This window comes from Eumetopias jubatus, unplaced genomic scaffold (genome assembly GCF_037043125.1).
Source record: "Eumetopias jubatus isolate StellerSeaLion01/CBP00866 unplaced genomic scaffold, mEumJub1_p1.0 scaffold_15, whole genome shotgun sequence".
NCBI classification, from domain to species: domain Eukaryota; kingdom Metazoa; phylum Chordata; class Mammalia; order Carnivora; family Otariidae; genus Eumetopias; species Eumetopias jubatus.
Window position 1 is genome coordinate 87,425,637 of NW_028274821.1, and position 23,355 is coordinate 87,448,991.

Below are 23,355 nucleotides of genomic sequence, written 5' to 3' on the forward strand. Positions count from 1 at the left end.
CTCTAGTGGTGTGACCTCCACCTGAGCCTGTTTTTCTCCTCTATGAAGTGGGTATAATAACAGCACCTTCCTGCCAGTGAGGTAGTGCAGGGCAGCTGTGGTACAGTTAGGATTGAACCCTGAGCTATCTCACTCCCGCGTACTTTCACCTCCCCCTCCCCAAAGTGTCCTCCAAACTCCAACCAACTCAGTCTTGCATCCCTGCAGATGCTGAAATGTATCCCATTTGAAGGCTCAGATGGGATCCCCTGGGGAGTTCAAACTCAAGTGCCTTCAGGGGTCAGAAATGGTTAAAAGAGCAGCTATAGGGCAATAGAGAGGAGTGGGCCTGCGGAGAAGTAGAGAGCACGCCTCTCAGCTAAAGTGTTTTTTATAAAATGCTCTATGGGCCAGAAAGCTCATCTTACCACCTCCATCACACCTCCCTCCACAGGATCTTCCCCTGGGATCCAGGCTAGGTTTCTGCTCCCACCCCATTTCAAACTCCATTTGCCTTTTTCTAAGAGCCTCTGGTGTGGGCACAATGCCAAGGTACCCATGTTTGGGTATCTGCACCCAGATAAGTAACTTCCCAAGGCTACCTATCCTGTTCCGGTGCAAAGCCAAGTCCTCCATGCCTCTCTCTGTCCTGGGGGGGGGGGGCCACACTAAAGCAGCCCTGCCCCTGAGCTTCCTTTGAGCACAGGCCTACTTTGTCCCTCCCCCGCAGCCTGGGCACAGCTCAAAGGTAGTGGTCCAAGTTCAATCTCTCTCTGTGCTCTCCTATTCACTCAAGGCCAGGCACAGAGTGGGTCCCCAAAACCAGAGTTCCTCTGCCCCCACCCGAAGTCCTCATCCTTCAGGTTTCTCTCCTCATAGCCCCAACCCCAAGGGGACAATGGTGAGAAAATTCCCTAAGGATTCATTCGTCACCCACAATGGCTGGTGAAGTGACCATTCTTTCCCCGAAGAGGCAACTCCCTCCTTGTTAGGGCCACATGGAGACAGGGACATGCCCAAATGTCCTGGACTCCCGGAGCAGATGAGGATCACACATCTACAGTAGAACTGCCAGTGGGAAGTTCTGCAGGCTCAGATAAAGCTCTTCAGTTTGGTTTTGGCAAAAGTCCACTCTCTTTACCCTGACCTACAAGGCCCTGTACGGTGGGAAATTCTGTCTTCTTAATCACCTTCTACCCACCCTGGGCACCCTTCTGACCCCCAATCACATTAAGCTCATGCCTACCTCAGGACCTTTGCACTTGCTGTTTGCTCTACTCATATAACCAGCTCCCTCCTGTCATTCAGCTCAAATGTCACCTCTTCAGAAAGGCCCTTGCCAACCACTCTATGTGACACTGCATGCCCATCCCTCTAAGTCCCACCTGATTGATCTTTTTCACAGTACCGGTCACAGTCTGAAATCATCCTGTGTACTAACCAGTCCACCCACCCACTAGACTCTCAGGTACATGGGGGCAGAGTCAGGCCAGTCATGTTCTCAGGCATTTCCAGCACTTGCACAACACCCAGCACACACTAGATGCTAGATAATGTCTGTTGAATGACCAAGTTAGGAGAACCAGGAATCCTGGGTCCCATGAGATCTTGGATAAGTCACGTCCCTCTCCAGCCTCAAGCTCTGGCTCAGCCCATTGCCAGAAACCCAAGGTAGGTGAGTGGCTGAGCCATCCTTATCTATGAGTGCAGGACTCTCAGGCTCTGACTCATCCTGCCAGATCCAGACCCTGGGGAAACATAGGGTCAAACCCCTGTTTTCTGCTCTGCAGCCCTACCACTGCTGAGCTTCCTCATTGCACCCACCTCCTGAGTGATGACCTTAAAGCTCTGTGTGTCAACTTCCTGCTGAGCCAAAACAAGAAATTCTCTGTGACTTGTGCCAGTTCAGAGATCTTGAATAATCATCCAAGGTCACCCAGACAACTAGGGGTGAAGTCAGTTGTATACCTATTCCAGGAGCCCACACTCCAGTGCTGGGGCATTAACTTTCCCTTACCCCTCCCTCCCTACCCACCATTTTGCTTCATTTTCTCTGAAGGCTAATGGACTGGCAATGTTTGGTATTAGCTGAGTGTCTCTCAAGGTCCGGTTCTAGTCCTGGGGGTCAGCTCTTGGTGCACAATGTCCCCCACCACCACACTGTGCCTCCCACTCTGAACTCTGACCACAGTGAAATGTTTCTCTCTCTCAAGTGTCAGGCTCTCTCTCACCCTAGACCTTTGCCGTGCCCTTGGCCTGGGAACCTGGGAGGGTCCCAGGCCCGCATCTGACTCTTCTGGTCTCACTTGAGATGGTAGAGCCCCATCTTCATCAAATTATTAGGTGGAGGCCCCTTCCTCAGCACGATGGCCCCATGCTCCTTCATGAGGCTGTGTCATGCCAGGCTGCTTTTGTCACCATCTCTCCCCAGACCGTGAGCTCTGTGAAGGTGGAATCTGTGAGTCTTGCTCCCAGGTCCCCATCACCCAGTAGAGGGTCTGTCACATGGTAGGTGCTCAATAAATATTTAATGAGTTAATGAAGTCCATTTTCATCCTTCCAGTTGTACAGATTAGACCACTGAGGCACAGAGAGGTTTAGCACCTTGCCCTGATCACACACACAGCCAGGCCCCGGAGCAGCTCTAGAGGAAAGGCCCACTTGGGTATGGTTGGATTGGACCAGGGTCAGAGGCCAGGCTGGAGTTTCCTGGAGGGAGGAGAAGGAATGATCAGGGGCTATGCACGCACTGCACTTCTTTGCCCCCGGTAATTTCTGTGTGGCCATACCCTTGGTCTGACCACCAACCCCTACCCCCATTCCACAGATAAGTGACTCCCAGAGGAGGGAAGAGCTTATTCAAGATCAATGGTGGGCCTCAACATAGTGTCTTCCAGAAATGCAGGCCTGCAATACCTCCCCTTCTCCCACCTGCATCCCTTGAGGAGCAGGAGCGAGGGGGACCACCCCGAAAGGAGACCAGTGGGCAGAAGGTAAGGAGGCCTGGGGTTCTTGGGCTGGCCTTTCCACTTACCCATGGGTAAGCCCCTTAAAGTCTCTGGGCCTCAGTTTCCCCATCTGGACGACAAAGGCGCTTGGCTGGAGCCTTCAGCCTCCCCCCTTCCCCAGAGCACGAGGCCAGGACTGAGGGAGCTGGTGGGTAAGAATACAGGCTCCTGAGTCCAAAAGGCATAGTCGAGTCCTGGTTCCAGCATTTATTGCTGAATGATCTTGCTCAGTCCCTTCACCCCCTGAGCCTCCATTTTATGGTCTGTAAAAAGAGAATAATAGCTTTTTTTTTTTTTTTAAGGATTAAATGAGCTAACATAGGAGAGTCCCTGGCACAAGGCCAAACACGGCATCGCCGCCAAATGAGGCTGTGTTGTCATGGTATTAGTTAGGGGATGCTGCCCTCTGGAGGCCAAAGGGAGGAACGGCAGGCGAGGGGAGCCCAACCCGCCGCCGGGGCCCCGCTGGAACGCTGGTTCCCGGCGTGCGCCCGTTGTCCAGATGCAGAGCGCCGCGGGCGCTGGTCACTGGGTGTGTGCCTCCACCCACTGGCAGAGGCGACGGGCGTAGCGAGCGGGGCTGACGGTGGAGAAGGTCCGGCCCGGGTAGCGCAGCGTCTTCCATAGGTGCTCCAGCCGCTTGCGGAGCCCGTACACCGTGGCGAGATCCACGAGGCCCAGGAAATAGCGTTGCTCCGGCCCGTCCAGGATGTGTAAGGCGTTGGGGGAATCGGGCAGCAGCCGGCGGTTCTGGGATCCCGGCTCCTCCGGGCTCTGTACCCCTCGCACAGACCTGGTGACCGGCAGGAGGGTGAGGCTACTGCCTCCTCCAGGGGGCCCCAGCCCAGGGATTCTGGCAAGCTTAGCCACGGGGCACCCGGGGAGCATTCTGCGCTGACCCTGCTCTTCCTCCGCTCATTCCCACAACTCCTGTGTGCCAGGCCTGTGACGTCGGATAAACTGGGAGGCTGCGTAAAGTGGAAATGATGGTCTAGGGCCGCACTGTCCATTACATAGCCACTAGCCATATGTGGCCGTGGAGCATTTAAATGTAGCCAATCGCAACTAAGGTGCGCTGTAAGTGTGAGATACATACTGAGTTTCCAAGACAGTATGAGAAGAGTGTAAATACCTCATAAATGTTTATATTGATTAGATGACGAAATGATAAAAATTGGGGGTGTATTGAGTAACAAATGTATTATTAAAATTATTTTTACCTGTTTCTGTTTACTTTTCTAAAGAGGCTAAATTTTCTAAAGGAAATTTAAAACTACACGTGTGACTCGCGTTTCTTTCTTCTTTTTAAAATTTTATTCATTTATTTGAGAGAGAGAGTGCACAGAGGGAGAGGGAGAAGCAGACTCACCACTGAGCAGGGAGCCCGCCGCAGGGCTCGATCCTAGGATCTCAAGATCATGACCCCAGCCGAAGGCAGCCGCTTGATCAATTGATCCACCCAGGCGCCCCTCGCATTACATTTCTATTGGGTGGTGCTGCTCTAGAGCATTTGGGTCACACAGACTGGCTCCGCACTTATCTGCCACATCACTTTGGCTAAGTCTGGTATTGGGGTGTTTCCTAAACTTCTGTTTGAGGTCGTCCAACCCTGGAGGTTTCAGGGTGGCAGAGCTGAAATCGTGTGAACAAAGTCCAACCTCATTTTATAGATGGTGTGGGGGGAGGGGGGTGTGGGGGTTGCCTTCTAAATGCATTCCAAATGGGAAGATGCCTTTGGCTGGGCCCCAGTCCCAGCCAGAAGCAGGTTCAATTCCCTAATTTTGTCCTCCAGGAGGTGGAGGGGAGTTGGGGAAGTGTCGCTGAGGGAAATAAGCCAATGAGAGACAAGCCCTGCCCAGGCATCGACCAATCAGAACCCAGTGGTCTGGGTGCCTGGGCAAAAACACTGATAACCCTTTGCCGTTCGGTACTAGGGGTTAGGAAAAGGCTTGTTCTGAAAGAGGGACTGGGAACAGGTAGAGAGGACTGGGGCAGTGGCCATTTACCAGCCAGCATATTTCAATATGACAACAACCATTATATGCAAACAAACTAGGGTTTACTGGCTGAATGACAACGGTCATCTAAGCATCAGCTGGGGATAGAGGGAGCAAGGGAGAAGCTGACCTAGCTTGGATGGGCAGACCTGGGGGGGGGGAGGTTGTCTGTGTCCCATGGCAGGAATTCTACCTTCTGGTCAGGATGTGTCCAGACAATATGTGGGGAGCCAATAACCTGGATTCTGCCCAAGCCTCACCCACCTCCAAAAGGTAGGTTGGGGGCTGGATGAGAGTATGCCATCTTTCACTTTTCCACCCATCAGGTGGTTGGACTTCTTTCCTTAATGTGCCTTCCTTAACCCCTACATCATTCTGTTCAGCCTTGGAGGACTGAAATCCTAGTAACTGACCAAGTACTAACATGAATCCTCAGAAGTCATTCTGCAACCTCACTTCCCCTCTCTGAGCCTCAGTTTTCACATCTCTAAAATAGGAATGAGCCTACCTTAATGACGTTCGTGGTCAGCATGCAAAGAGCGACAGTTACTACTATGAAGCAGGGGACAACATGATGATGGCGCCAATGGTGATGACCTTAGGGTCCTAGAAGCGGAACGACTGGTTTAAAGGTCAAGGGTTCTTTTGGGCACCGAAGTGGCTCAGTCAGTTAAGCATCTGACTTCAGTTCAGGTCATGATCTCAGGGTCCTGGGATCGAGCCCCTTATCTGGCTCCCTGCTCAGCAGGGAGGCTGTTTCTCCCTCTCCCTCTACTCCACCCCCTGCTTATGTTCATTCTCTCTCAAGTAAATAAATAAAACCTTTTATTTTATTAATAAAGGGCAAGGGCTCTTTTTAAAGGAAAAATTAAATAGGTCTGAAAACTGCTGTGAAAACTTCACTGGCTCCACATCCATCCCCTTCAGGAAAATGGGCAGATTCTTTCCATCAGCACTGAAGCCCTTGTCCAGCTGGATCTCCTCTGCTCGGTCGTGTGTGGTCCACACGTGCCCACCAACCCTGCCAACCAGGCTTCTCCAGCCCTCCACCCTCCACACACACACACACACACACACACACACACACACACACACACATGCACGCACGGACCCACAAACACTGCACTTTCCAGTCTCTGAGCCTTTGTCTGTGGTGTCCCCCCCACCTGCCCCGCCTCATCATCCATCTTTCTCCTGCTCTCGTCACCTCATTCTTGCCCTTGCCCCTGCGGGGGGGCCCACCTGACCGTGCGGAAGATGAGACTGCTGCCCGGGCCCCTCTCATCCTCATGGAGACGCTGGAAGGCCATCAGGAGGCTGTAATCGAGCACGTTGAGTTCCCGGAGGAAGGCAGTGTCCAGTTCCATCTGGTGGAGGAGCCAGCTCCGCTGGGGCCCTGCCAGAGCATCAGTGCCCCCACTTGAGCGCTCCTCGTGTGTCAGGCAAGGTGCTGAGGGCTCCACACATATCTGCCCCAAGAGGGCAGGTGTCATTAACTGTCCCATTTCACAGATGAGGAAATTCATCTGTAATTTGCCCTGGTCACCTAGCTAGTAAGTCGTGGAGCCAGGATTTGAACCCTGCTCTGCCTGACTCTAGAATCCGGGCTCTAAATGACTCAGGCAGAGGGCAGGGCCAGGGACACCCTTCTAACTTCACCCTGAATGGAGAAAGAGCACGCACAGACTGCCTCCATGGCTCACCCAGGTCGATGGTCTTGCCTTGAAAGTTGAGATCCTTCAGCACCAGGACAAGGGGGCTACCCTCAGGGGCTGGCTCCACCCATCGGCTCACCTCACAGCCCTTTATGTCATACCTGTGAGTGGGGGATGACAGAAAGGGGGCGACAGAATTCAGCATTATACAGACTGACGCACACGGGGAACCAAGAAACAAGAGCTTCCACTGGGTGGATGTTCGAATCTTCACCACAAGCCATTCCATTATTGTCCCCATGTCAGAGATGAAGAAAAAGCCTCAGAGAGCTTCTTTGACTTGCCCAAGACCACACGGTAAGTAAAGGGCAGAGCTGGGATTCGAACTCGGGCCTTTGGGAGCCCATTCCCGGCTTTATCCCTGCCTGTGCTGGCTTCTCAGCCCCTTGTCATCCCTGGAAATGTCCCCGACACAGGGGTCCAAGCCTAGACTGCAGCACCAGGGGGGAGCACTCATGGGGAGCTTTCAGGCAGAGTCACTGTTAGGAGGCAGAAAGGGCCATGTGCAATAAGAGGCTGGGTTTGAATCCCTGCTCCTCACAGAGTAGCGGCGTGGCCCTCCCCCTCCTCAGCTTCTCATCTATAAAATGGGCATGATAACCACACCTACCCCTCAGAGTGGTTCCAGGAATAAAGAAGGCAATGACTGCAAAGCCTCGACACAGCGCCCAGGGCATCCTGAGTGCTCAAGAGACGCTGGCCGTGCCTATCCCTGTCTCCGATCCATCGGGAGATACCAGGGATGTCCCTCCCATCTCCTCCCTGGGCCTCAGTTTTGCATCTATCTAGTGAGTATGGGTGCTTCAGGTGGCAGATCCCGCGTGGGACCGGGGCCCTGTGAGGCGACTCACCTCTCAGAGATGCGGCCCGAGGGATAGAAGACGCTCAGCATGATGATGAAGAATTCCTGGGGACAGGGGTAGGGAGTGAGGGAGGACAGGATCTCACCCTCCAGCCGCCCCCTCTAGCCCGGCCCCCTCGCCTCGGCCTCACCCACCTTCTTTCCCCGAGCCACCCGCAGACTGTGCACTCCTGGAAGGGGAGAGGGCGCCAGGTGAGGGGCCCCCAACTCGACAACCCCTGGTCCAGCCCGCTCTAGGCCCAGCTCCCTCTAGGCCCAGCTCCAGGCCACGCCTCCTCCTCGAGGTCCACAGCCTCCCGAGCCCGCCCCTCCAGGCCGCGCCCCCGGACCTCTGCCTCAGCTCGGGTCGTCGTCCGGACGGGACCCGCCTCTAGGCCGCCCCCGAGAGGCGCAGTCCTCAGGCGTGCCCCACCCCTATGCCCTCCAGCCGCGCGACTGGGAGACCCAACCCCGCCCCCTTCGGGAGGCCCCGCCCCAGAGCTCGGCCCGCGCCCACCGAGCCCGCCTTTCCCCTCCACCGACGTCGAGGACACGCCCCCCCCACGGAACGCGGCCCCTGCCCGGAGCTGCCAGCCCAGGCTCGGGCTCAGGTCCCCTACGCCCCCCAGCCTGGGAGCCGCCCCACTCCCTAGCCCCCCTCCCCTGCTCGTTCTCGGTCTTCTTCACTCCCCCCCCTTCCCCCGCCCCGCAATCCCCGGTCCCCGGCCGGTCGTACCCAGCAACCGCGCAAGTAGCGAGTGCGGGTGCCGCTGCAGATGCTGCACGTAGCGGGGCAGGTGGGCGAGCAGGGCCCGCACCTCCCGACGCCGCTGGGTCTTCAGGAAGAAGCGTTGGTCGTGGCTGGGCGGTGGAGGGAGGGGTCACTGGTCAGGAGGAGCTGGAGCCGCCCCCATCGGGCCCTCTACCCGAGTGTGGCTCTGTCTCCCCCGGTTCGGGCTCGAGGTCTCCTCACCCCCGCTCCGGTCACCTCCCGCCCTCACTCTCCTCCATCAGACCTCTATCTGGCCCTGACCATCCCTGACCTGGCCATTCTGTTTCTTTCCCACCCACCCCCCTCCCCTCCACCCAGGGACACCACTCCCACCCGTTCCCCACCCCTACTGCCAGCTCACGACAGGAAGAAGCTGGCCTTGCTCTTGGAGGTGCTGAGGAACTGCAGGTAGGGGCCACCTGGGCCAAGCGCCGCCTGATAGTCCTCCTCGGCCAGGCCTAGGGATTGGCGCAGCCAGGCGAAGGCTGGGCCAGCCAGGGTGCCCAGCTCGAAGCCCTGCAGGGGAGGAAGAGCAGCCCCAGCAGTGTCCACAGGGGGCCCAGGTGTGTGCAGTAGGCCCTAGCGCGCGAGAGTCAGGGTGTAGTCAGGGTTACCACACCGGTCCTGCAAAGCCCTGAGGCAAGCCAGCACTCCTACTGCACTGATGGGGAAACTGAGGAGGACAGAGAAGGAAGACCAGTACACGCCCCTCCCATGCAGCAGTCTGGGGCTTCCTACCTCGTGAACCTGGGTCAGGACCTCGGAGAAATCCTCCTCAGTGGGCGGTCCCTACAGGGAGGAGTGGAGGGGTCAAGTCTTTGCCCCACACTGCCAGCTCCAGGATCTCAAGAGTCCTGCACCTGGCCTCACCCACTTCCCTCAGTGTGCTTGCTCCAGCAAACAGAGACCAGAACTCAAGAGCTTCATCCATTGACCCAGAAGCACATGTTGGCCTAGTGAGGCCAGATGCCATCCCAGTGAAAGGGGATGGCCTTAAAGCCAAGGGACGTGCCTGACTCAGTGTGAGAAGGGCAGGATCAGAGAAGCCTTCCTGGGGGAGGTGACCTCTAAGCTGATATGTGAAAGGTGGTGCTCCTAGCAGGGAGAACAGCGTTGGTGGTCACCGGAAGGGCAGGAGAGCTCAAGTGATTGAAATAATTAAGGGAGGGATAGAGTGAATGCAGCTGGACAGTCGGCCCTTGGACTTGAGCCAGCAGAATCCTGAGGCCATGCTGAGTACTGGGGAGCCATGGAAGATTGTCAGCAGGTTATGAGATTTAGAAGACCGTGCCCCCCCTCCCCCCCACCCAGGCTCCTACACTCTTCTTGGACCTCCAGGTCCCTGTGCCAGGACTTGGCCTGTGGGATGTGGTCACACTGTGCACACATGTGTGTGCGTGTGTGTGTGCACGCACACACACACACAACACACATGCTCGCCCTGGCCTGTCCAGCTGCTGAGCTTGCAGTTGGGCGACCCTTTCTGCTGAGCCAGCCTGGCCCCAGCCTGAGCTCCGGGGAGGATGGGCCAGGCTGGTGGGGTGGGGGTAGGGTCCTTTCTCAGCCATACACCCTAGCAGAGCCAGGAGGGCATCAGAGACGGAGGAGTACAATCCCCCTCACACCCACCCATTATACAGATGGGGGCGCTGAGGTCCAAAGAAGCAGAGGCCCATCTAGAGTTGCACAACAACCACCTGGGGTCAAGGGGTTCCTCACATCCCCAGTACACACCTGGCCTTGCGGCTTCCTGGCCTCAGCCCCCACTCCAGCATGTCCCTCCCTCCCTGCACCAAGCCCCCGATTTCCTCCTCGTACAGTCCTCTCTGATCCCCGACCCCGCGGTATTAGCAGGACCTGGCATCCACGCAGTCTTGCCCTTGGTACCAAGGAGGTGCATAACACAGATGGGCCACTCACTGTGGGTGGGTGGTCCATGGAGACCTGGGTGGCAGCCCACAGCCCTGTCTGCATCATGCATGTCAGCTGGTGCAGCTCATGCCCCGGGCCAATCTCAAACAGGCCAAGGCGAGTCTGCTTGTCTCGAAGACGCCAGAGGAGGCCACGGCGGCCGGAGGTCGAGGTGGCTGCTCTGCATCCAGCCTCTGGGGAGGGGGCCAGGACCTGATGGCAGGAGGCACAAGAAGCAATGAGCGCATGGAAGCATCCCAGAGGGGAAAGACCTGGGTTTGAGTCCCACCTCCAATACTTGTGAGCCCTCCTATTATTGCTCTCTGCCTCAGTTTCCTCGGTCGTAAAACAGCGATAATGCTGGTACCCACTTCACTGGGTGTTGTGATGGGCCACGCAGTGCCTGGCATGCGGTCAGCACCCAGAATAGAATTATTATCAGTAGGTAGATAATGCTTTCCGCAACCAAACCTGTCTCTCATCAGCTGTATGATCTTAGGTAAGTCGCCTAACCTTTCTGCATCTCCTTTTCTCATCTGTAAAATGACAACTATAATAACTCTTTTGTGGCAGTTTGATATTTGCTCCAAGCACAGGAACCCTTGATACTAGGAGCTGTGACGACAGGGACTCGGTCATCTATTCCGCCGGTCTATGCGGAGTTCCTCCAGGCCGAGCGGAGGGTCAGCACGAAGCTGAGCTCACAGCAGCTCACCCATTCGTAGTGGGCACCCACCATGTGCCCAGCACTGGCCGAGGGCTTGACTTGCTAACAGCCCTATGAAGGAGGAGCTTTTTCCCCGATGAGAAAACCGAGGAAGTTCTCTGGGGACACCCGCCAGACTTCCCCCTCCATACCTGCGGCCCCGTGTGGGGCGTGTCCTTGTCCCCGCCGAGGGCTGGACCCCTCCAGGGCTTGGATGGGGGTGTGTCCGCGCTGCACGGGGAGGAGAGGCCTGGGCCCTGTCCCCCAACCCTTCCCTCTCCTGTCCTCTCTTGGGTCCGCACCTACCTCGCGGGGTCCCGGGCTCGGTGCGGCCATCGCCCCCGCAGCAGCTTCCCGGGCTCCGGCCGCGTCCCCGCCGCCGCGCTGCAGGAGCCGGTCCCCGCCCCTGCTTCTGGACCGACCAATAGCGCGGTGCCGGTCACGGCTGCACCCAATCCGCGCGGGAGGCGCCGGCGATCGCTTGCGGGTCCCGCCCCCGGGGCTGCAGCATCCTTCAGACCGCGGTCCAAGCCGGGGTGGGGCCGCCGCGCGTTACTTAGGGTCGCCAGGAGGGAACACCCCCCACCCAGTTCGTCTCCTCAAGTGGGGGGCTTGGGTCTCGGGGCCGTTTGGGGAGGCGGGAAACCTAAATCCAAATCCCGCCCACCCACTCTGGCGTGAAATTCCCACCGACTGTCCCTCGGGTGAGGAAACTAAGGTCCAGAGAGAGAAGTGAGTACCTCCAGGTCACACAGGAAGTCCGGGGCATGCATTCATTCAAGGCCTGTTTTGACCACTCACCAACGGCGGGAGCAGCGCTAGGCCCTGGGGGGTCAGCGGTGAGCGAGAGGGAGGAACACAGCTGCCAGCCTGATCTTTTAAAAGCATAAATCGGATGATGTCACTCTCATGCTTAAAGCCTCCAGTGGCTTCCCTCTGCACTGGAACAAAATCCACACCCCTTGCCACGGCCCCAGGCCCATCTCAAACCACTCTGCCTACACTCACCAGACAGCTACAAGGGGCGCCCCCGGCTGGTCCTTAGGCATAAAATTCTTTCACACCTGGGGCTTTTGCGGGTGCTCTTCCCACTGCTTGAAATCCTTTCCCTTAGGCTTTCCTTTGACCTATTCTTTCCAGTCACCTTGCCCGACTCTAAGTGTCCCCTCATTCTTTTTATTTTTTAAGATTTTATTTATTTATTTGACAGAGAGAAAGCACAAGCAGGGGAAGTGGCAGAGGGAGAGGGAGAAGCAGACCCCGTTGAGCAGGGAGCCCGAAATGGAGCTTGATCCCAGGACCCTGGGATCATGACCTGAGCCGAAGGCAGATGCTTAACTGAGCCACCCAGGCGCCCCAGTGTCCCCTCATTCTTGATCACATTACCTTGTTTTATTTTCTTCATCACACTTAACACTGCCAGAAATCATCTTGTTCACTTACTTATTGTATCCCGCCCCCCCCCCCCCCCCGCCCCAGGATGGAAGCACCAGGAGGGCAGGAACCGTGCTGGGCTCCCTTCTTGGCTCAGTGTCTGGCACAAACCAGGGTTTCGTAAGCATATGCTGAACTGATGTGAGTAGGACGTGCAAAGGGCCTCAGTGAATCCCAGGAGATGAAAGGCCAGGGCAGCTGGAGTGAGAAGAGAACAAGCATTCAGGTTCTCTTATGTGAATGAGAAAGATGCTCAGATGTTCTTAAAAGGCCATGGTTGTCATGTATAGTCACGTTGGAGGGGCCAGAGTGTGTGTATGGGGGGGGAGGAATCTTTGGGTGAGTTAGCGCAGAGGAGGGAGCCTTTGCATCAGAAAGGTGACTGGTGGGGGGAGGAGAGAAAAGGGGAGAACTGACAGGATTTGGGGTCATGCAGATGGGGGCTAGGAGGAGGAAGTCAAGGTCAGTGATGTGTGCCAGGATTCTGGCGGGGGTTAGGGCCACAGGATGATGCCAGTCATGGAAGAGGCTGGGAGGGGAAACTGGAGAGGGGGAGTCTGAGAATTCAGATCGTGACAGGATGAATTTGAGGAGCCACTATGACATCCGATGGCAGTTAACTGGTGCATGGGCAATACGTCGGGGCTCAGGAGGAGGGCCTGGGTAAGGAGAAGGGTGGGGTGAGGCTTGTGACCAAGTCCCAAGGAGTCCACCGTGTCGCGGCGGAAGTGGAGCATGGGAGACATAAAGTATGAGAACGAATCCTCACGGACACTGAGAGCAGCTGAGGTGCATCCACGGGGATGTCACAGGCCAACATGGGGTCAACAGGGGGTCTGAGTGGGTGCAGCCCTCCAGGAGTGATGCTGAACACAGTGAAGGTGAGGAGCTGCAGGCAGCGGGCTGGACATCCTTTTGGGAATCTGGCTATTTAGGGGAGAAGGGGAGACCTGGAGGGAATTATTGGGTTGATGGAGGGTCCTTTACGTGGGGGCCTGGGCATGCTCATGACACACCCGGAGGAGCCTGGTGAGAGGCAGGGGCTGTCCCCGTGAGAAGGGGACCATCGGAGACAGGACTGCTATAAGCAGGGGAAGATGGGACAGGTGAGGGCGGGGCAGGTGTGCCTGTAGTCAGCCTCTGTTCTCAGATGAGGGAGACATCTCTGCTAACCGGAGTGAACATCATCCAAGGTGTGACAGAGGCTTAAACTAGGCACTGCGGACGGGACACCCAGCTGCGTGGGGCGGGGGGTGTGTTGGGAGACGGGGCTGGGCCTGTGCCAGATCACTCAACCTGACCAGAGGTAGCCCTGCTCTGGTTCCCCAGCTCTCACTGCTCAGAGCCACACTAGGTTGGGCTGTTGGGTACAAGAGATGGACGATGGACTTGGGTTTTGAGGGGACTGGCCCGAGGGTCCCTAAAATACCAGTGCACGCTAGCTGGGCTGGTGCAGGGGAGGCATAGTAGAGGCTGATGTGGTGTGTGGCACGTTGCCAGGCCTCCGCCGACTCCCCATCCGTGAGTTGCACCACGCCGGAACCACATCTGTTTCAGTCCCCACTTTATCCTGGGTCCGGCACAGGGACAATCTGGGAGGCACCTGAGGCACACTGCGCGAACAAGTCTCATGACCTGAGACCAGCCCCTCTCCAGCCCCTGAGCAGCCCAGCCCCCACCCGCTCAGGGACGGCACAGAGACAAACACATCATCAGTGTTTATTGTTCAGCTCTCCCCAAGAGGCCAGCGCTAGGGCTGGCGGGCTGGGCCTCTATGAGAAGCAGTTGGTCTGGGGGCCCACTGTGGCCATCCTAATGGACCCTGAGGCCTGGTGGTAACCCCAGAGCCTGTCAGTTCTCCGCTTAGGCTTTGTGGGGCCCGGGGCTATGTCAGACCCGGGAAAGCTGTCTCCGAGGAGGAGCAGGACATGTGGGGAAAGGTCGCATGATGCCTCGGAACCTACCAGGTCCAACATCAGCAGGTGACAGGAAGGAAACTGAAACAAGAGGGTAGAACCCAGGGGAAAAGGCAACAGGGAGTCTGAAGGTGAGGTAGGGATGACCGGCATCTTTCAGGCCCTGAGCCACAAAGGGGTGAGGGGGAGGTTTCCAGGTAATCCTCCCTCCTGGCTTCTGGAAGGTTGAGCAGGGAAGGAGCAGGCCTGTGTGGTACGTCCCAAACAGCACCATCCCACGGGGATGTCTGCAGGGCAGCCAGGCTGGAGGGGGCTGCAGTGCCTGGATGGGTCCTATGCACCCCACCTTTGGAGGGGAGGCAGAGGAAGGGCCAGCAGCCTCAGCCCTGCTGGGCCTTCACTGAACCTTTTTGGTCACTTTCTGGTTCTTCAGCATCACGTAGGTAATGAACAGTCCTGGAAATACACAGACCAGAAAAGCCAAGTAAGATCCAGGCTTGGGGCTGCTGGGAGGCCAGAGCAGTGCACAGCGTGGTGGAACGACCCGCACACGGGGCCAAGCACCTGCCCAACCACCCTCCAGGCCAGCATCACCTCCCGGGTCACTCAGCAAGCCACATACCAACCCCGTGTATTCAACAAACACCAACGGAGTGCCTACACAGGTGAGTGGCTACACTTAGTGTTTTAGATTCCACAGGGCACAAAGCCCGCTCAATTATCCATCTACCCACCCAATCAACCACTGTCCACCCACCCACCTGCTTACTCCGCATCCACCACCCACCCCACCACCCAGTCATCCAAGTGACTCATCCAAACCACTTTCTTGGGCACCGACTCGGTGCCAGGAGCTGAGGACATAATAATAATGATGAACCTACAGTCCCTGGCCCAGAAAAGCCCACACATAAACGCTGGGAGACAGAGAGGGGCAGGGGTCATGAGCCAGTGGGTGACAAGGGGGTGAAAGGTGACTGAAGTGTGAGCAGAGTGATGATGGTAGTGGCAGAGGGAGCAGGAAGAAGGGAGACACCCCATTAGGGCCATCACATTTGAGACCAATGAGTCTGAGGCATGGGGACGAGCAGCCCAGAAGGGTGAACAGGAAAACCCCGGGGGGTAAGCTGGGGGCCAGGGGCCCCAAGCAGGTGTACTGCAAGTGCTAAAGTGTGGAAGCATGTTCAGGGATGGGAGAGGGTTGTGGGAACCCCCAGACACCCTGCTCAGGGTTGAGGGACTGATGACTTACCCACAAACAGGAGCAGCATGAGGCCGGCAGCCAGAGGGATGGCGACAGCGTAGGCTCGGGGCAGGAAGTACTTGTGGATGACATGCTGGCTGTCGATGAATGGCTAGTATCGAGGACAGAGCTCTGGTGAGCGCTCCTTGCCTGGGCCAGCCCCTCAAGGCCAAACACCGCCCTTCCTCCATCTGAGGGGCTAACCCCAAAGCACCGGGACAGCACCTGCTTTGCTTTAAGATGATGCTAATGTGGGGCGCTCTGGTTTGTTTCCTTCATTCACTTACTGAATAGTTGTTCACTGCACACTTGCCTGATGCCTGCCCTAAGGTGGGGCGGGGGACCTGGCAATGAACAGAAGACGAGGGCCTTGCCCTAAGGCACTCACAGCCCTACAGGGGCAAAGGTACAGGAGGAATCCTCAAGTGGGCTCCAAGGTCTTCTTTACTAACATTTTCCTCCAAAGTTCTTTAAGTTTTAGCCCTCCAAACACACTGCACTTCTTAAGCAGTAACCAACAAATTTTCCCACAAGAAAAAAAAAAAAAAAACCCTAAAAGCCCTCACAAAATCTACTGGCACTCATCATGCCCGGGAGCCAGCAGGATATCCCAGAAGGACCAGAACTCCAATCAAAGGCAAAAGTGAATCAGTAATAGGGCTTTACAGTGTAGCGTTAAGGGCCCGACCCTTCTTCCTGAGCTTTAGCTTCCTCACTTACAAACTGGGACACCTCCAGCATCCTCATAGTGCTGTTCTGAAGATTTCAGGAGATGAGGGCAGGGAAAGCACCTAGCACAGCGCCTGGTACACAGCAGCTGCTTAAATGATGCGAGGGGTCAGCTTCAAGATCCAGGGGTCGAAGGTGAGACGAGGGGGGCGGAGCACACATACCAAGAGAATCACCCAGGCGGTGTAGTAAGTGAAGATGATCAGGCTAACGGCGACGAGGCCGAGTCCCACCACCTGGTCTGTCCCCGTGGCCTGAAGAAAAGGAGGGCTCAACTGAGGAAGGAACTCCCCATTTAGGTGCACTACTGGCGGGTGGCGTCGCAGAATTATTGCGCTCTTAGCTTCCCATTCACTCAACAGAAGCAGACAGGCCTGACCAGGTATCACTTTCTAGGCTCGGAGAGTGCGGGGCCGCGGGGTTTTCACTAGTACAGTGGGCCCGCGGGACAGCAATCAGGGCTTCGAGTGCCTAAGCCCCGGCTCCCGGGCAGACCCCACCCCCAGACGCACCCCACGCCCCCAGCACTCGGCCCGGAGCTCACCATCTCCCCGGCACTCGCACACCCGAGCTGCAAGCCACCGCAGATCCGGATCCGGGCCCTTCAGGCCCTGGGCCGCAGGGCACGCCGGGAGTCGTAGTCTTTAGGCGGGCCGGGGACTACGTGTCCCTGGACAGGAGGGTGCCACCTCCCCCTTCGCATGCCGGGAAATGTAGTTTCCAAGGGCATCGTGGGTCAGGCTGTTCCCCGACTCTCCCTAAGGAATGGAATCGAGTGGGGGACCCAGACTGGCTGGCACTCGTGCCGTCAGTCCTGCCGAACTCGCCCCAGAAGCAAAAGTCCATCTCCAAACATCCCAGGATCCCAAAGCCAGAGCGGGATGGCGTGGGAGGTCAGAGGTCCCAGGTTTCAGATGGGGAAAATGAGGCTCAGAGAGGGGCGAAGACTTGGAGATCACAATTCGAGTCAGTGGTGAAGCCGAGACCGGAACCCGGGGGCCTTATTTCCTAGTATCGAGGCCCCACCTGGGGTGGGATGACGGGGCGGGGGGGGGGGTGGGGTGGCCCAGGTCCCCAGGGTTGGGAGGATTCCCACTGGCTGTGAGGGGAGCGCCCCCTTACCATCGCCTGGCTTCCTAGGCGACCCTTCCTGGGTGTCCTCTCTTCACTGCAGGTATGAGGAGGTCAGGGTGACCCTCCCTTTCCTCACCATCTGCCTTTTGGGCCCTGGGTGTCGCTGCAGCCCAGGCAGCAGCACAGATGGATCGTCTGACTGGCTCCGCACGCAGGTCCCTCCCAGTCTGGAACACTGTCTTCCCACAGCTTGCGGGGCTGGCTGCCCCTCACCCATCAGGTCTCACTGGGATGCCACACATCCCAGAGGGGCCCCTTCACAGCTGGGCACGGGCTCCCTCCTGTCCTCCACAGCCCCCAGAGTGTCTCCGTGGATAACGCTTGTCGTTTTAGCTAGCTCATTTCCTTGTTGATCTGGCCTGTGAGCTCCATGGGGATAGGGTCCGCGGTCACGGCTGTATCCTTAGTGCCCAGAATGGGGAGTGGGGGAGGGGCGGACACACTTGCAGAGATGTCTCTGAACCAGCCATGGTTTGCTCGTGCTGGCAGCATGTCTCCTTGAGTCACTGAGCCCATCTCTATGGGGACTGCACTCTTCAAAGCTGATAGGAACAACTCTTCTTGGCCTACAGCCAAGTGCCTTCCCTCTCAGTCTCCGGACAGACTTTGGGCTCAGCCAGGAGCCAACTTTCCCCTCCCCAGGTGTGCTGTGCAGAACAGAGGAAGAGACTTAAAATCAGCCTCCAGGGTTTAAAGGGGCCATTCAGTGGGTGTCGGCCCTGAGAAGGGGGTGCGGACAATGCCAAGCTGCAGCAGGGAGGAGGCCTGGAGGCCTGGTCCCTTCTGGCCTGTCCACAACCACTGAGGCTTCCTGCCACGTCTGAGCTAAAGGGCCAGGCTGACTTGCCTTTCTCAGAGCTTGGCTAAGTTGTTGGCTCCCCCTGCTGGTTGGGGGCAGGAAGTGAGGGGCTCAGGCCTGGAGACCGCGGTGGCCTGGGACTTGAGAGAGGTCGGGGAACAAACTCAACACCTCCTGTGCCAGGCTGTACACCCACTTTCTTCTTTCAACCACAGGCCCATTTACAGCTGAGGAAACTGAGGCCCAGACAGTTATTTGTCTCAGGCTGACTGCTGGGAAGGTCCGGTGGTTAGAACTTGTGCTGAGACCAGAGCTGCTACTTAACTAGGTGTGAGGGTGGCAATAAATGGCCCTCCTGGGCCTCAGTTTCCTCCCTGGAAACCTGGAGTAATAAAGGTGGTAATGACTGTGACAGCGGCCAGGACAGGGAGGACCTTGGCCACCCACATCCTTCCCCATGCCCAGATGTCAACCTACACATCCGGCTTTCTTCTGATGCTGACCATGCCGTAGACAAACAAAACCCAACATGCCGTAACAAACAAAAACTGCAACATTTAATTTTTTCCCCCAAACCAAGACACTGACACTAGGCTGATTTCCCCTTACAATGTGATTTTCTACAACAGAAGCCGGGACAGAGATACAAACACAGCCCTCTGAATAAGGGGTGGTGGTGGTGGCAACATTCTCTTAGAAAGGAGGGGATTTTTTAAAGATCAAAAAACAAAAACAAACCCACCCCCACCCCCACCCATTTCCCAGCTCAAGAGAGAGGAGAACACGGCAGATCTCCATCCCAGCAGATCACACCGTGTGGTCAGTTTGGGGTGACCAGAAAAAAAGTAACCTAAAAATATTGTAGACTTTTCTTTTCTTTAAATCTCCTAGTAAAAACGTTAAACTGCCTTTCAAGAAGACTCCAAATTGGCATTGCATAGACTGATTCCTTTCCAAAAATATCTCTAATATAGTCCATCTTTCTCTATATATAGAATTTTAAGTCCAGGAGCTGTGTGCGCCTGGCAGGAATTCACTGAGCTTGAGGGGACCCAGAGGTTGAAGAAAGGGCTCCCACGTGGGGATGAGGCTGGGGCTTCAGGCTTCTGGCTCCAGCTAGCGTTAATTTGAATATGGCCAAATTCTCAGTCTAATTACCCTGGCCTAGGGCCTGGCAGGGGAGGCTGTGGCAGGCTCTGTGTCCTTCTGGGGCGACCGTCAAGCCCAGACCTTGCCTTGGGTGGGGCTAGGGTTCCTGGTTTGGGGGACTCTCCAACAGCACCAGAGCTAGTTGTTTTATACCTGAAGCCCAGAACTTTGAGCCAGATCCCAAATACACCCTGAATGCCCTTCCCCACTGGGCTGAGGTCATGCAGACACAGAAGGGAAGGAGAGTGCTCTCCCATCTTCTGGGGTTCCCTTCATCTGGAGACAGCACAGCCAGCTCCCTTTTAAAGTGCCAGGTGTCTGCAGAGCAGGAAGAGACCTGCAGGGCCAACCAGAGCCTTCTCCAGCCGAGCAAATGCTCTGTCCTGTCTCAGCAGGCAGCTCCTCACATTCATTTTCTAAGAGTTAGGGGATTAAAAACAACAACAAAGAATCCTAGAAATGCTCTGCTCCCAAGGCCAGGGGGTTCCAAGACAAAGGCTCCAACTCTTGCCAGCTGGAGCATAACAGCAAGGAGCCCTCCCAGCCTGGGGAGGACACCTCACTGGCACCCGCACCTCTACCAGGGAGAGAACCAGTATCCAGATCCCCAGGCCTGCTGGGACCCAGCCAGCAGGTAGGGCAGAGAACAGAACCACCTCCCCTCACCTGGGGGAGGAGAAAATACCCAAACTGTAAAATTAAAAAAAAAAAAAAAAAAAAAAAGGAAAGAAAAGAAAAGAAGGGGAAATTCAAAAAAAAGAAAAAAGGTACAGGACTAAGTAAACACCAGCCTGCTGGGTTCACACAAAACGAGTGAAACTTCAGAGTGGCAGGAAGTCTGTCCAGGGACTGGTGGGCAGCCAGAACCCACCTTCAAGCAAGTAAGGAAGACAGGGGAGGGGGCGTGGCAGACAGCAGAGGCTTTAGTGAGGGGCGGGGGCAGGGCCAGACTGCTCCCCGCCTCTCCTTCGCCCAGAGAGAGGGATGCTTCCAGAGGAGGGCTGAGGCTTTTCTGACCAGGAAGCCAGCTCCAGGCCAGTCCAGTCTCAGCCCACCTGCCTCTCCAGCATCAGCCCCAGCCCGGGCTAGGCAACCCTGCAGGGGCAGAGAGGGGCCTTTGCTTGCCAAGCCCAGCCCAGCCCGACTGCCAACCTCCAAGGGTTTGGGAGGCACCTTCCGTGGCTTCCTACAGGAAACCAGCTGCTCAGGATCCAGCCCCGAGCAGAGGAGAGCCACCATCAATGCTCAGACCTTTCTCAGCATGGGCGTCAGGCCTGAGCTGGAGCTAACTGGGGGAGAGGCAGTGCCACGTTCCAGCCGGGCTGCTAGGGGCAGGCGCTGACTGCACAGCAGGCAGTGCTCAGAAACCCTTGCGAAGGGCTCAAGGGAAAGGCAGACAAGGGCCAGTGGGGCTGTGCTGGAGGCAAGCATGTGCAAAGTGCAGGCTGCCAAGGCAGCAGGAGAACATTCGTTGGGGAAGGGGGTCTCAATCTGGAGTGTGGATGGGTCTGAGGTCTTGGTTCCCAGGAGAAGGCCGCCAGCAGGTCCCCCGGGACACAGGGAAGGAACAGCTGAAGCACTAAGCAGTCAGAGGGCCGTGGTGGCAGGATTCTGGGGGCAGACTGGCTCTCCCAAGGGCGAGGAGGGGGCAGTAGAGCAAGGCCCTGCCAGGGCAGGCTGAGCCAATGCTGCCGGAGTGAGCAGGGACACAGGGCAAGTGGCCCCTCGGCCACAAGCATCCCTGCATGTAGGTGCTGCCGCGTGTCCTCGTCGAGGGGCCAGATTGGTCTCCAGCCCAGGCAGGCCTGGCCATCTTTGCCTTGTCCACCTGCTTCATGGACCTGCACGTCCTGCCCCCTAGTGGTTCAGAGGAGAATATTCACAGTGGTGCCTGGGGCCTGGTGGGCCAGGAGAGTCCCGGGATGGATGGGAGGACAATGGAATGATGTTTTGGGGTAGGAGTGGGGCTGGAGTACATGGGAGGAGGCACAGATGAGATGCAGCTTGGATGGCGATCTGAAGGGGAAGGTCCCTCGTGGAATGATGCGGGCTTGGATGCCCGCGGAGGCGGGGCCCTTCTCCAGCCTGGACACCCGCTCCTCAATGGCTTTCAATCACAACAGGCTCATAGACCCCAGAGGAGACCCTGCGGGGGAGGGGAAGAGAGAAACAGGTCAGCTTGTCCTCCTAGATGCTCCTGTGGGGCAGGCCCTGGGAAGGACTTCATAAGTTGGCCCTGTGAACTAACTGGCCCTGTTTCACAGAGGGACAAATTCAGGCTCAGAGAAGTTGAGTCACTTGCCCAAGGTAACACAGATGTTAAGTACTGAAGCCTTTGGTATCTCAGAGCTGGTGTGAGCTGTGCCTGAGCCCTTCCTGAGCACTAGTGGCTTACACACAGAGGTGTGCTGCGCCCATCCTCATGGCAACCCTGGCAGGGAACGACTGCATCCTGCCCCGTTTGACAGATGAAGAAACTGAGGCACAGAGGGATGATGAAGCTTACCAAGCAGAGAGAACGTTGGGGAGCTCTTCTCCCGGCTGAAGCCAGACCCACCCATAGGGTCATGGACATTCAGGGCTCGGTGTGCAGCTCTGCTGAGACCTTGCTCCTGATTGAATTGGTTTCTTCCATCCCCTGAACCCATTTTCTCACTGTCATAGGGGGCTAGGGAGGGGTGTGTAAACCTCGGAGGAGGTGCCCTCTGTCTTCCTCTTGCCCACCTCACAGGGGACAGCCCAGGAAGCCACGGGGAGCCAGCGGATGCAATTTTGAGCCTCGGCCAGCAGGTGTCAGTGTAGCAGCACCAGAGGGAAGGTTGGGGACCACCGCCCCCCATCCCCCACCCGCCGCCCCCAGCCCAGCTAGGTCTCCATCCAACACCCCCCCCCCCGCCCCTGGGCCCTTGGATGTTAAATGCACACTTTCCTGGCCAGCCCAGGGGAACAGGGGCGAAGGCTTCAGCACAGCCCTGCACAGAGGGAGCTCCTCTACTCATTCACTTATTCAGTGAGCCAGTAAACATGCTACAAACTGTAGAGTTGAAGCACCAGGTTCAGCCTACCACACCCTCATAGGTAAACATCACACAAGCACAAATCCGTGTTGCTCACTGCTGTATCCCCAGCACCTAGCTCAGTGCTTGGTGTGTGGCTGGTGCGCAATAAATATTTATTCAACAAATAAAACAATTCATCACCATCATTTTTAGGGGTTCCCAGATCCAGAAGGAAGGGAAAAGCAGGGTCCCAAATAAAGACGGATAAAGCCCGCACTGTGTGCCAAGCCCCGTGCTAGGCACTTCCCAAGCTACCCTTGGAACCAACCCCAGGTTTCTAGGTGAGACGGTGTGGTCCATGCCATTTGACAGACAGGGAAACTGAGGTTCAGAGAGAAGTGAGTGGTCTAAGGTGACACTGTGGTGGGAAGAACTGCTATTCAAAGTCAGGTCAGTGTCTGTCGAGACCATGCTCTCAGCAGTGTGCCCCAAGGCCACGACCGCGACTCCTACCTGTTTGCCAGCTGGATGCCACTCAGCGTGGTGGAGCCATCACGGCTCACGAACAGCCGGAGATTGCTGTCTGTGGGGACACAGTGGGGGGATGGAGGCTGAGTGGGGCAGGGGCAGCCCTGGAGCAGGTAGCACTGTCCCCCAGGGCTCCCCGCGCAGGCAGCTCACCCTCAGTGTTGCTGCCGTCCGTAAAGTCCTGGCTTTGCATGATCTTCTCCACGATGTCGTCCGCGTCGATCCGAGTGTCATCCACCCAGGTCGGGTGGCTCTCCACGGAGTCCTTCTTCCGCCTGGGGTGGGTCAGGGCAGAGTCATAGCGGTTGGGCCGGGGAAAGGTACAAGGATGACAGTGGGGAGCACCTACAGCGCTCAGGCTGCTCTGAGTGCACGTGAGAACCTATTCCCAGTCATGCTCTTTTAACCCTCACTCAGCCCCCAGGGCAGGTGCCGTGACCTGGTTTTATGGATGAGGCCCTGGAGGCCCTGGGAGGTTACCTAACCTTAGCCTGA

At 56.9% G+C, this 23,355-nt stretch overlaps 3 protein-coding genes across 5 annotated transcripts in view; all 3 read right to left on the reverse strand.

Annotated features, from left to right (window-relative positions):
* Nucleotides 1–3,512: 3,512 nt before the first annotated feature.
* PIP5KL1 (phosphatidylinositol-4-phosphate 5-kinase like 1) lies at nt 3,513–11,265 on the reverse strand. Its single transcript, XM_028107592.2, has 10 exons — nt 11,236–11,265; nt 10,233–10,436; nt 9,051–9,101; nt 8,674–8,828; nt 8,277–8,401; nt 7,697–7,731; nt 7,551–7,606; nt 6,688–6,800; nt 6,227–6,380; nt 3,513–3,780 (listed from the first exon to the last, which is right to left on the reverse strand). Exons 1-10 carry the CDS (start codon nt 11,263–11,265, stop codon nt 3,513–3,515), a joined length of 1,191 nt encoding a protein of 396 aa, XP_027963393.1.
* A 2,801-nt stretch (nt 11,266–14,066) lies between these two features.
* On the reverse strand, nt 14,067–17,000 carry DPM2 (dolichyl-phosphate mannosyltransferase subunit 2, regulatory). 2 transcript variants are annotated; one of them, XM_028107581.2, is made up of 4 exons: nt 16,796–17,000; nt 16,416–16,505; nt 15,532–15,634; nt 14,067–14,735 (listed from the first exon to the last, which is right to left on the reverse strand). In XM_028107581.2, exons 1-4 carry the CDS (start codon nt 16,796–16,798, stop codon nt 14,677–14,679), a joined length of 255 nt encoding a protein of 84 aa, XP_027963382.1. In that variant the 5' UTR covers nt 16,799–17,000; the 3' UTR covers nt 14,067–14,676. The 2 variants fall into 2 exon arrangements, with proteins under 2 accessions (XP_027963382.1, XP_087875291.1); XM_088019165.1 differs by lacking the exons at nt 16,416–16,505; nt 16,796–17,000 and adding an exon at nt 16,243–16,389.
* A 1,719-nt stretch (nt 17,001–18,719) lies between these two features.
* Nucleotides 18,720–23,355, reverse strand: part of EEIG1 (estrogen-induced osteoclastogenesis regulator 1) — a 34,379-nt gene continuing 29,743 nt past the window's right edge. For both annotated transcript variants that reach the window (XM_028107709.2, XM_028107710.2), the window contains exons 9-11: nt 23,014–23,135; nt 22,846–22,915; nt 18,720–21,479 (exon numbers count right to left, since the gene is read on the reverse strand). In XM_028107709.2, the coding sequence (XP_027963510.1) occupies nt 21,434–21,479; nt 22,846–22,915; nt 23,014–23,135 (238 nt within the window). In that variant the 3' untranslated portion in view covers nt 18,720–21,433. The remainder of the gene's footprint in view (nt 21,480–22,845; nt 22,916–23,013; nt 23,136–23,355) is intronic.